Below are 13,173 nucleotides of genomic sequence, written 5' to 3'. Positions count from 1 at the left end.
AGTCTCCTGTGTTCTTGACATTTGGACCCGTTTAAAGGAACATTACAGAATTGTTTTTGCTAACAAAACAGTTGCTGGAAGTGTAAGTACTTTATGTAATCCACCATATACATAAACTGACAAACCTGTAGAAGATTGAGATCGATCGGCCATCTGGGTCACGAGAGAATAGTGAAAAACCGATTACAAATTTTGCATTGCATCGATGCCAAAATAAAAATGAATAAAAAACTCACTGAGCGTTAAACTCCAAACGCGAAGTTAGATTATTTATTTCTCATCAAATATGACATTTCATACAGAAATATTTCAAGGGATGTTTTCAACTATCATAATCATTAGACCGTGCAAGTTTTATGTAAATCTGTGATCTTCACGATTTTTGTTTCTTACCAATTCTGTAACGCTACTTTAAAGGCAGTGGACACTATCGGCAATTGTCAACGACTAGCCCTCACAGTTGGTGTATCTCTATATATGCATAAAATAACAAACCTGTGAAAATTTGAGCTCAATCGGTCATCGAACTTGCGAGATAATAATGAAAGAAAAAAACACCCTAGTCACACGAAGTTGTGTGCGGTTAGATGGTTGATTTTGAGGTTTAAGTTCTAAATCTGAGGTCTCAAAATCAAATTCGTGGAACATTACTTCTTTCTCGAAAACTATGGCACTTCAGAGGGAGCCGTTTCTCACAATGTTTTATACCGTCAGCCTCTCCCCATTACTAGTCACCAAGAAAGGTTTTATGCTAATAATTATTTTGAGTAATTACCAACAGTGTCCACTGCCTTTAAGTGCACAAGTTGGTAACCTTCATGCGTAAGGGGTGTCCCCCAAAAATGTTCTAACTGGTGGAAGACTTGCCTGGTGTGTACAGCATGAACACTTAGCACTTTGAACTGACTCTTGTCATCTTGGCCAGCTCAGCTGTAGCTGTTATAACATCTGCTTTAGAGTGTCAACCAGTGACGGGTTTGAATCCCACTTGGGAGTATAAAATATAAAGTATTTCTTCTTGGGTAGTAGCTGTGTTACGCAACGCCGTCCATAAGCTGTTGTGTCTGCTTCAATTCTGAAATAAACAAAAACCGATATGAACATTTTGAAAGGTAATTACTGTGAAAGATGCCAGCCATGCACAGTGTAGCCAGAGATCACACCATTAATGGTTGTATGGCTTCTGACTGGCACCCAGTACCAAATAATGACAACATAGGGCTAGAATGATAGAGCACCAGCACATTAATTCAGGGGTCCGCCGCTCTATTCAACTTTTCTATGTTCACTCTAAACTATTTTAAAGTTACCAACTCAGTTTCTTTTGTGGTTTATTACCTGATAAAATGAAAAACAAATTTAAGGAATAGACGATAGCCGGGACAATGTTTACTCTTTGTTGAACTCAGAGTCTTCTTAAAACATTTCTGTTCAAATCATCCTTTAAGTGTATTCCTTTTTGTGCTTCTGAGTGCCTAGAGACTTTCTTCTGGAGGTGTTAGGCGCTAAATAAATACAGCTATTAAACCCACCAAGACCATGCTCAAGACCCTGATCGAGGATGCAAGAGTTAACAACAAGGAGGAGCTAATCAGTTGTATGCAGGATAGAGTTGTTTGGCGTGTCAAACATGTGCCCGACTCAAACATGCAGAAATGCGATAACTTTGGTCGACCGAGTGAGTGAGTGAGTGATTATTATTACTGTTAACTCACCACTGAGTAAAATTCTAAATTTATCTGCCGAGATGTTAAAGCTGACCGGTTCTACCGAGTCGTTGTCAGGGTTTTTGATGTGTAGTCTGAGCTGAACGCTGGGCTCATTGACGTCTTTCAGCTCACTGGAACCAAGAATATAATCCACTCGCCAGTCAACCGCCTCTAGCTTTGAAACTGTCCAGAAAAAAACAGTGCAGATTGGAAGTTTACCAAAGATGTAATCAAGTTAAGAAAAAATGTTTTTATCTACCTAGAATGATCTTGTGTGTATATAAATGCGTATTTGTAATTTGTAAATTGATATAGGGAACATAGAGCCTCAAATCTTTGTTGTCCACTCTTTAAAAAGATAAAAATAGAAAATGTCTTAAATCGACTGAGAGCCAAAACAGGATAGCAAAATTGTTTAACATTGAAAATAACACAAAATTAAAAACAAAGAACTCTAAACCCAAACTAAAAAGTTCACCTCTAAAGCTCTGCTCTTTAAATTTCTTCTGCAAAGCTTCCAGCTTATCCTGGTAGGACCGACACAGAGCTGAGGAATGTTCTGTAAACCAAAGAAAAATACAAAAATTGTTAACCTTTTATCTAAATAATGACATATGTTATTGATTACACTACAGTTAAGGTGGTTGAGTTGTTATGAGTGAGTTTGAATATTCATCCTTTAACAAAATGCTCAGCCATAACTTGCTTCTCTTCACCCAGGTGTATAAATGGGATGAGGCGACAGTATCTTTGATCAACAGTCTCTTAGGGCTCAGTAGCTGCTAAATGCCCGACATTACAATGAGGCCATGGCATCTGATATTGCCCTTGTCTTGGCGTTGTTGCCTCTTCACAAGTTCCCAATAGACTCTCAAGATTTTTCATTGAAAGTACCCTTTCCAAAATGAGACAGGCCTTGCCAACTCAAAATTAAAAGTTTCTAGGCATGTATGCTTGAGATGGCATCCTCAAACACGGAGTTGAGAAACTTCTAGAAACGTCATTATTCTTACACCTTACCTTTTGGTAAACCCAACTGCTGTAACTCATTGGATAGAGACTCTCCGTCTACATTGTATTTAGCTGCACTTGATAAGATGAAATTCAGCGCTGCAATACTGGCTTTAACGTCACCAGTTTCTGTTGAAAAGAAAGGTTTAACGACATGTTTAGAAGTCTATTTGGAATCAATAAAAACAATAACCACAATTATGATCAGGGAGCGCCTCAAAGTCAAAAGTTGGGAATGTCCTAGGCGCAAATACCATTTCTGTGGGCGTATGCCAAGAATCTCAAGAAGATCATCATCTCTTCGAATGAAATGACTGACTGGAAGTAACTTCGCATCAAATGATGAAATTAACATTGATAAAGTTTTAAACTTTTAAGAAACCTGACTTTAACATAGCAACTAAAAATCCATTTGATTTCTTGAAGAGACAAGATAAACTCACCATACTTTGCATCAGCTGTAAGCTTGTATACTTTTTCATACTGTGAAAAAAACAAAAACAAACATCAGCTTTATTCTAGAGGAATAATTCTTAGTGTGAATAAAGAAACTGTCTTGAGATCGTAAAATATCTCCAAAGCTTTGGGAGGACCATATTTTGAATCTATGAAACTCAGAGGGCGAAACTCACGTCAATACTGTCTCCGAGAAGATCTTTGATGACTTGAACACAGAGTAATTTCATCTTCACAGATGTCTGAAATACACAAGAAAATTGTACAAAAATAAATACTTGAACTTTGACCTATGGCCATCAATAAAAGTTCCAAGGACTCACTTATCAGCACGGCCCAATTTCATAGAGCTGCTTAACGGTCGATTTTGTGCTTAACGGGTGGCACCTAGCAAGTTTTTCATTTCATAGCCTTGCTTAAGCAAGGTTTTTTGCTTAAAACGGCGAGGCAAGCAAGCAAAAAGGGTCCTTAAAGCCCTATTGCTTAAGCACCCTGTTTAAGCGCCGGGACCAGTTTCAAAGAGCTGCATCCCGTAACGGTCGATTTTGTGCTTAACGGGCGCACCTAGCAAATTTTTCATTTCATACCCTTGCTTAAGCAAGGTTTTTTGCTTACATAGGTAAGCAAACAAAAAGGGTCCTTAAAGCCTCTATTTCGCTTAAGCACCCTATTCACACAGCGCATAGTGCAACACTCATTGCAAACGATGTTATTGTGCCGGCACAGCGGTGATTGTACGTGTGTTTGTATGGTAGGGGTAGCGAATAAACGAGTGTCTAAAATGCTTCAGAAACATGCTGTACAATGTATTATCTTCTTGTTTACTTTCAAGGTAGTGTGTAAACCTTTCGAGGGGCACTTTGAACCATTACAAATAATACATATCAGACACAGAAGGTGATGAATTTTTTTTATCGCCACTCGAGTGCACTCCGCATTTATTTCGCCCGCCATTTTGTCAGCACCTTCTTCTTTTTCGCTTAAGCAAACGATCTAAAATGTTGCGCGCGCAGTTTGTTTACGTGCTTAAGCTAGCAACCGCTGGTGAAATAGGTTTACGCTTAAGCAATTTTTGTTGCTACGTTAAGCCAACATATTTGCTTACCGTTAAGCAGCCCTAGGGCATGCACACAGTGCAAAATACACTGCCTTCTTCTGTTTTGCTTAAGCAAACGATCTAAAATCTCTGCGCGCAGATTGTTTACGTGCTTAAGCTCGTGTACGTTTAGCATGGAATCCGATTGGTTTTAAGCAATTATTTTTGCTACGTTAAGCGAAAAAATTTGCTTACCGTTAAGCAGCTCTATGAAATTGGGCCCTGGCTTTAATCCTGGGGACCACACGAATACCTTTGTTTATAAAATCAAATGTAATTGTGGAATAATCGTCTCAACAGATCAGAAAGTATTATCTAAAAATCAAATTACAGCCATAATACACTTTCGGTACAGAAAAAAAAAAAAAAAGTTCACAGATTTACAAATAATTTACAGGGTTTACAGAAGGTAATGGTGAAAGACTTCTCTTGAAATATTATTCCATGAAATGCTTTACTCAAAATTGAGGAAACATTAAAACAATATAAATTCTCGAAAGCGAGAATTACGGATTTATTTTAAACACATGTCATGACACGGCGAAACGTGCGGAAACAAGAGTGGGTTTTCCGTTATTTTCTCCCGACTCCGATGACCAATTGAGCCTAAACTTTCACAGGTTTGTTATTTTGTATATAAGTTGTGATAGTATACACGAAGTGTGGGACTTGGACAAACCTGTTTACCGAAAGTGTATAATGGCTTTAAAGAGAACATCTAATCTAAATTTAACATTGACATTTTCCATCTGACAAAACTCATTTTTACTTACAATTTTGGACAAGATGCTGATTTCGGCCAGGACCCAGTCCGGGCAATCCAACCCTCCACAGAATCGAAATCTCTGAAAATAAAAGTAGAGACATGAAGTGTACAAATAGCGTCAGAAAGATCACTTATCACTTATTGACTCACTTGGGTCTTTCTGTACAGTTACTATGGTTAGGCCAAGAAAGAAAAAAGTTGTAACAAATAACAGTTTCACGGATTCAGTATAAAAAAAAGTAATGTCTTCTTTTTATTTTTTTGTCCATGTTTTGTCTTCTTACCATTTTTATAGCTCTGTAGAGAGTGTAGTTTGACTTCAGACCTCGATATCTTCCCTCAGATTGTGCTTGTCCCTACTTTTAAATAGTCAACGTCAAATTACATGCCATTTATATTATAAGCTGCAATTAATTCGAGTACCAGATCCAAAGATGAGCTGCGAGGAGATCAGAATACATAGGAAGTGCGGAAAGAAAAACAAACCCACCCCTAAGTTTTGGTGAACTCGTTTGACCTCGTCCCAATTTCAACCTCTCAGAAAAGTAAAACTGTATTTACTTTTTTTAAAGTAAAATTTAACAAACAAAATTGCAAGTTAAATTAATAATATAATACAACTACGAGTAACTTTATTTTACATAATTTGCACGCTTTTTTATATAAAAGGATACATTTTCATTTCCGAGATTAAGTAATATTAATTAGTAAGGACACTCTCTTTCAACATGGCGACCTCCATGGACGCACATTTCTATTACATTGATCGTGCACAAAACAAATTCTCTTAGAAAAGTAGATCACGTCCACAAAAAATAGTTGAATACAAAGTATATGTTATCTAGGAACAATTTTCATCATTTCTATTTTCTGGTAAGTTTTAAATGCCTCAGTTTAGTCATAACAAATGTCTAAAAATTTCGCATAAGTTCAGTTCAGTTGCCGCTTGCGCGGGCGGTGAGTACATGAAAATAGTAATTAAATAAAAATAGGTTGTTGCTTAGCCCTACTCCTAGAACTATTTCGGATAGCTGGACGAAACCGAAATAGTTCTAGGAGTAGCTTAGGAAAAGTTTCTGTATGGCGCCACCACTTTTTCATTCGAAATAAAATAATATAGTATCTAATTTACCTGATTGATAATATCCCTTTTTGTAAAAATGAGTGAAAAAGTGGTGGCGCCATAAGGAAAGTTATCCGTAGCTTAGCCCATGGTCCCATCCCATGGAGGTACCTCCATGCTTAGCCTCAGCTGGTTTTATGAAAAGAGGGAGTGGCCTTAACCAGACTAGAGGATGGAGAGTTATGATTAACTCATAACTGTTTTCTCAGCAGTTTTAATTTTATTTAGTACCATGCCTTTTTGAGATATGGCGGACACAATGCTACAACACTTTAAGGTTTGGGTAAATTTGTGTGTATACACCCAAACCAAACAGTACACTCCTATCACATCCGCCATACCTCAAAAAGGCTAATGGAGGTACACATAGAAAAGTAGAAGAGCCTACACAGTGTGAAAGTTATTTAGATTTAGTTAATTAAGATTAGAAAGTAGAAACTATTAATATAATCACTGTTTCTTTTTATTTTCCTTCCAGCAAGTAACAATTAGTGTATTCTTCTAAACCATGGCTTTAGCCACGCTATCAGGTGGCCGTCATCTGATGCAGAGTTTATGCAAGAATGCAACAGTAGTATACCAACAACAAAGGGTAAGATTATTGTAGTATTTAATAGATATTTGCATCAGGCATAAAGAATATGTTTTTTTGTTTCAACCTTACGTGCAAACAATGGTTTAATGTTTTTCATAGCATAGTTTTTCTCAACCAAGTTTTCTAGATGTGAATTTGTTAACGCAGTCTTTATGTGAATTTTCTGAATTTGGCAGAATATAGTGAACCTACGACATCGATTCCCTCCACTGGTACCCTCATTTGGAAAGAAGCCGCATCGAGCTAAAAGGAAGCACAAAGTGTACGTCTGGGAAGGAGACTCGATGCTTGAGGAACAGGAGAAACTCACACTTATTCTCACAGAAGACGTTTCACGTAAGAATACCTCGTTTTCCTGAAGAAGCGGGAAAACATCAGTGGAGAGCTAAAGGCATATTGTCATTTTAAACTATGTTTTACTAAAATTGTCTTGTAAACATGGCCTACTTCGACTCAGGACTGTATGGTCGTAGTGCAGTTTGTATGGATTTCATAACATTGCTTTTGCATATTTTTGAGCTCCTGGTAAATGGAGTTTATTGATCAAGAGTGGTTTCTCAAATAGTTGATGGCAAATGAAACATTCAGTTTCTAAGAAAACAATTTACTTTCGGACAAAATAACCCTTATTCGCGCTGAAACGCTTGTTTTCATCGTAAACTAAGTTGTCTTGTTGGTACTAATCCAGGGCAGGTAATCCGATTAAAATTCTCCAACATCAAACTTTTGTTGGATTTCCATCAGACTGTTTCTACGAGTGACATGGTTTTGCTCGCTGAAAGGCTTACAGTTTTCCGATCCACTAATGACCTCCCTTATGCCAGTGCACCCCGCTGAGCACTCTGTGGTTTGACTGGCTGATTAAATGTAATAGGCCTATCAAACCCACGGTGGAACAATCTGAAGGTTTGGAGATCATTTGTATTTTACTAATAAAGATGTGTACTGTACCTTGTGTCTCAAAAAAAAAGTTATACACTTTTGAAATGGCTGCCGAATAAAAAATATGTGATTCAACTTTCATATTACACCAAAAAGTCTGTAAATAATTCATGCTTGGGTGAGCACTGCTCACTGAAATCTTCAAAGGACTAATACCTCTCACAAATTGGAAGGCTAATTCCTGCGCAACCTAATTGTCATACCCTTTACAAAAGTGAGCAGTGCTCACCCAACCATTAATTATTTTCTGACTTTTTGGTGTCATATGAAAGTTGAGTCCATAAGCTATCCAAACATATAAAAATTATGTAAATTATTCGTGCAGGTATCGGGATGAAAGGAGATGTCGTCACAGTTCGCAAAAGCGTTGGTCGCAATATGCTCTTGGCCAAGAACAGAGCAGTCTACGCCTCTCAAGAAAACATCAGAGAATTTGTACAGGAAAGAGCTGTAAGTACTTACATTGTTTTTGTACGTAAACCTGTGTTCATTTTTTCCTTTAAAGCAATCGCACAACATCGGTAAACAGTATTGTCCAAAGGCCCACACTTCGTGTATCACAACTTATGTAAATAACAAACTGTGAAAATTTAGGCTCAATCAGTCTTTGGTACAGGAGAAAATAAAGGGAAAACCCACCCGTGTTTAAAATGAATCCGTTATTCTCGATATCGAGAATTTATAATTGTTTTAGTGTTTTCTCAAAAAGTAAAGCATTTCAAGTAATAATATTTCAAGGGAAGTCTTTCACCATTACCTATTGTAAACCCTGTAAGTTAATTGTGAATCTGTGAACTTTTAATTTTTGTTCTGTTCAGAAAGTGTCCAATGGCTTTAAACCCGAGTTTAATTAGCTTCTTTTGTTTGTCAATTAATTTTGGAGGCGATTTCGATTTGAAACTTCTTGGACCACTACAGTTTTTAATCATCTTTTTAAATCTTGTTTTTTTAATATTGCTGTTATATGTTTGATTGTTTTCTTGTATTTGTTACCCTTTGAAATGTGTATGTTTGTTATATATTTGTAATTTGACTGCAATTCAGCCCTAGGCTGCGATGGTCTTTGTTTTTAATAAACCGTTTAAAATCAAATCAAATAAAAAAGGGTGTTGGATTGGCACAGTGGTACCTTTCCTTGCCTTCTACCCCTAGTACCCTGGTTCAAATATAGCTGGGGGTACAACGTGGATTGGGTTTTCAGTCCCTGCCTGATTGCGAGGGTTATCACTGGAATAATTCTCTGGGGTTTTCAAAATCTGAGGTCTCGAAATTAAATTCGTGGAAAATTACTTCTTTCTTGAAAACTACGCCACTTCAGAGGGAGCTGTTTCTCAAAATGTTTTATACTATCAACCTCTCCCCATTACTCGTAATTAAGAAAGGTTTTATGATAATAATTGTTTTGTTTTTCATCTTAAATTTTGCAGAAAAGAGAAGAACAGAGCTCAGAGAAAATCTTGACCGGAACTGCACTTAAAGTAAGTTTATCATTATCTTCTTGTTTAAGAAATTGTCTTTTCTAATTATCTTCTACTTGAAAGCAATGACAGTTTTTAAATGGTGCTAAAACATAACATTTATTTAGTACAAAACACGGGGTCTCTATACGTCATGCTTGTCAGGAAAAACACTCCAGTGACACATAACCTATTTTTTGCAAGTGCCAAGTTTCAAAGAGCTGCTTAAGCATAAAAGCAGCTAAACACAATCAAATGCTTACCAGAATAAGGTTACAAGCCTAACTACCATTTCACAAGTACAATTTGTGACAGGTATCCTGCCCATTTCTGCTTAGCAGACAATTGTTAGGCACTATTTTCTGCTTAAGCATCTCTATGAAATGGGGCCCTAATGTGAATGCTCTTATTAAATTATTTATTACTTTTCTAACCTCTGAGTAGTGTAATAGAATTAACACTTTGATGGTCTATTTTTATCCCAACTAGACGATAGCATTTCTGCAGAAGCACAAACTGGTGGTGAAGATGCGTTCAGTTCCACATTGGGACACCCTTTCTAAAGAGATCGTTATCCACGCCTTCAATAAACATGTGAGTTTTTACAAATTTACTTTTAATATCAGACAGAAAAATGTTTCTGTCAGTATCTTTGTTCGGGGGTGGCAGTTAGTAGCTAAGAAACTGTTAAGCTGCCGTAGGCCTATAGCCAGGGATCACACCCAAGTTTATGATACAACCTGGGAAGCAGGTGCAGAGGGATCACCTTAAGGGGATGCAACTTTACTGAACTACATAGTTTACTCAAATCGAATGTGACAGCCTGAATGAATGCCTTTTGATCATCTTATTTCAGCTGGGTGTTGTGGTACCAGACCATGCACTGGAACTACCAGAGGAACCAATAACCGACTACGGAACATACACAGTTAAAGTGACCATCAACCAGCTAGAGACGGTCGAGGTGGAAATGGATGTCCAACACTACATAAACAAAGGCAAGCAGAGGAGGGAAGCTCAGAAAATGAATGCTGCTGGTGAATCATAGCTCATGTTTATTCACGGCCATAGCTCATGTTTATTCACGGCCATAGCTCATGTTTATTCATGGCCAAGGTCAAAGTTCATAACAGAAAAATACTGTTTTAATAGTAACAAAGGCAAACAGGAGGGAAGCTCAGAAGGTGAATGCTAATTCTACCTCCATGGTGAATGCTGCTGATGAATCATAGCTCACGTTTATTCATGACCAAGGTCAAAGTTCATGGAGGTGTTGTAGCTTAACACATTTGCTAAGCTGAGCAATACTGTTTTAATAGTAAAAGCAGGCTACCAGCCACTGCAATGTAATGTTTGATTGGTCCCAAGCTGTCGCAGGTATTTTTGTGCTAAGCAGCCATGTCAAATTTGGAAAGGTTGCTACCTTAGGAGACACAACTTTTGTCAATGTAAGGAAGATCTTGCAAATTAGAGACTGATCACCAATAAAAATGTGAGAATATGTATATTGTCTGAAACTTGTTTCCTTCTAGCTTTTGAGGAAAAAAAAGTAGCAGAAACTGGTTTTATATCAAGATTTTTGTCAATAATATGCATTGCTTGATACCGACTCTTAGTGAGCAAATTTGCCAATATTTCATTCTAAACAGACTCTTCCAACAACAGAGCACAACTTCATTAAGCTGTTTATCGGTTAAGCTTAGTTGTTGTGCTTACTATAGCAGACAAGTTTTACTAGGAGTATCAAATAAAATGACATTACCGTTTTAACATGAGGCTAGAGAATTTGTCCCCCTAATGTCATGATGAGGACATCTATCTTCTGGAAAATTAGTGCATCACAAAACTGAATTTGACCTTGGAAACCCTCTTAATGGAATGTATCAAATCGGTCTCTGGATGTCATTTGGTCCTTGAAAGGCAACTTGTAGAAGTGTGTACAGGTTTAAAATAAATCAAGCAAATTATCAAAAAATATGGTGTTATTTGATCATTTTTTATTACGTGTAATAATATGTGATTTTTGCCATCATATCAGTGTAGGTTGTGCTTCATTTGGATGAAAATGGCTTGCAGTTGCTACATGGTCAAAGAAATGTGGTCCCTCTATGTAGTATAAGCGTGATAGGAGTGTACTGTTTGGTTTGGGCATGGAGGTGGTTTGGGTGTATACAGACAGATTTTACCCAAACCTTAGTGTTGTAGCATTGTGTCCGCCATATATCTCAAAGAGGCTTATTGCAACTCTCCCAATACCTGAGAAATCACAAGCTTTCCTTAAACCATCAGTTTATTTTGGGTCACCACTTTTTCCATAGGGACAGTAAATCTTTCCCACTAGCCCTGTCAGCTACTAAAGCAATTGAAGTCAATTTCAAAACATCATCCAGCCAAATAAAAACACATGAAGACAACAAACACAAAACCATCTGACAAAAAGAATCACTGCTTGTGCGAATTTTATTTGCTAATATACTTCATAATAATTTTGCAGATTAATATATTCCATTTCTTTTTAAACCTATCCTTAACAATTAACTTTGTTATAATGAATATAAAAACACATCCAGATAATAGGTCACATATACAAAATAAAACTAAACTTCCTAATGAGTTACCATTGATTGTTGATTAAAAGTAAAGGAGGAAAAAATGAACTTTTGCTCATTTGAATTTATACATCAAAATTAAATATAATTTCAACTCGATACATACCATATTGGTGAAGTGTACTGGAATAAAAGCTCTGCCGTCGATTTCACCAAACTCTTCCTAACTTAAGACTAATCTTAGGACTTAGGACGAGTCCCAACCCTGCACTTTTAAGATTAATCCTAAGTTAAGATATGTTACTCGTCCTAAGTCGAGACAAGACGAATCCTAACTGTTTGTGAAATCGACCCAAGGTGTTTCTAATCAGAAACCTCCGAGTACTAATGTTTCATCCTTAAGATAGGACGTAAAGCTGTAGGTCCCGTGTGTAATGCCCGTAAAAGAACCCAGTTACACTTAAAAAAGGTTTTGCCCCGATGTGAGTGCGCCTGCGGCACCTTGTACATGTTAACCCTTACAAGGTGCTACATAAATTGGTCTCATAATTCCACAATTTCAAAACCTGTCTTTAAAATTGTTCTCTTTTGTTCAAGTGTTTTGAGTACCTTATTGGTAGATACTTGCCCTGTATAAAACCTGCTATTATTGGTATTAATAAAAAATTAACTCAAAATTGTATCATACTGTAGCTGGAACAGACTTGACAGAAACTACTGATGGTTCTTGGGAGTAATTACCTCATTCAGTTCATGCTGTTTGTTTGCATTTTGAACCTAAAGTGCCCAGCTTTTTTAGGTTTTTAAAATTCTGTAAAACAAATAGACAAATAAGTCTTTATAAACAATCAAAAATGTATCTTGCTAATACTGATTTTTTTTTTGCAACTAGTGACGAGTCGTTCGGAAAAAAAAACTTGGCTAAAATTAATTTGGAACAGATCGTTAGAGTGGCTCAAATATTAATTAAAATTTAATGAGCCGTGACCCCCTGCAGGTTAGCATCCCATTTGAGGAGATAATGCAGTAACACACTTGAACCATATTATTAATTTCGGTTTTTACCCATACACCGATGTGTGTTAGCACTGTATACTTCATAATTAATATTCTTTATTCCTGATACAAATTTAACATTTCTTATAGAACCATATTATTATGCGTGCAGCATACATTACTATAAACAGGCACTACTTTAATATGTTTTTCTGATTGGTTTGCCCGTTACCAAGGAGAAAACAAAACGTCTTGACGCCCTTGCCCTCTCAAAAACAAAGCTTCAGGAAACAGTGCACCTCTTTGTGTGGGGCCTACGATAGCGGCATGATGGATACATGATTATGCATTTTGCTAGTGCACAATTCTATAAATGGCATTTACCCACCAATAGCGTCTGTATATGCGTACATACATGGAATTAACATATTTCTTGGAAAGGGCGTCTGTGTTGTGTTTCTGTTGTGAAGTTT

The 13,173-nt window shown here is 36.9% G+C and overlaps 2 protein-coding genes across 2 annotated transcripts; one reads left to right on the top strand and one right to left on the bottom strand.

Moving 5' to 3' along the window:
• Positions 1–726: 726 nt before the first annotated feature.
• Positions 727–5,540, bottom strand: LOC117288286 (COMM domain-containing protein 4-like). The gene is made up of 8 exons (XM_033769079.1): positions 5,323–5,540; positions 5,046–5,117; positions 3,353–3,418; positions 3,164–3,203; positions 2,730–2,849; positions 2,188–2,268; positions 1,716–1,892; positions 727–1,075 (listed from the first exon to the last, which is right to left on the bottom strand). Exons 1-8 carry the CDS (start codon positions 5,323–5,325, stop codon positions 1,035–1,037), a joined length of 600 nt encoding a protein of 199 aa, XP_033624970.1. The 5' UTR covers positions 5,326–5,540; the 3' UTR covers positions 727–1,034.
• Positions 5,541–5,764: 224 nt separating this feature from the next.
• On the top strand, positions 5,765–10,617 carry LOC117288325 (39S ribosomal protein L9, mitochondrial-like). The gene is made up of 7 exons (XM_033769138.1): positions 5,765–5,911; positions 6,640–6,753; positions 6,933–7,092; positions 8,024–8,148; positions 9,126–9,176; positions 9,645–9,749; positions 10,012–10,617. The coding sequence occupies exons 2-7, from the start codon at positions 6,670–6,672 to the stop codon at positions 10,201–10,203; spliced, it is 717 nt and encodes a 238-aa protein (XP_033625029.1). The 5' UTR covers positions 5,765–5,911; positions 6,640–6,669; the 3' UTR covers positions 10,204–10,617.
• The last annotated feature ends 2,556 nt before the right edge of the window (positions 10,618–13,173 follow it).

This window comes from Asterias rubens, chromosome 3, assembly GCF_902459465.1.
Source record: "Asterias rubens chromosome 3, eAstRub1.3, whole genome shotgun sequence".
Lineage (NCBI taxonomy): Eukaryota > Metazoa > Echinodermata > Asteroidea > Forcipulatida > Asteriidae > Asterias > Asterias rubens.
This window is presented reverse-complemented; position numbering and strand designations above follow the sequence as displayed.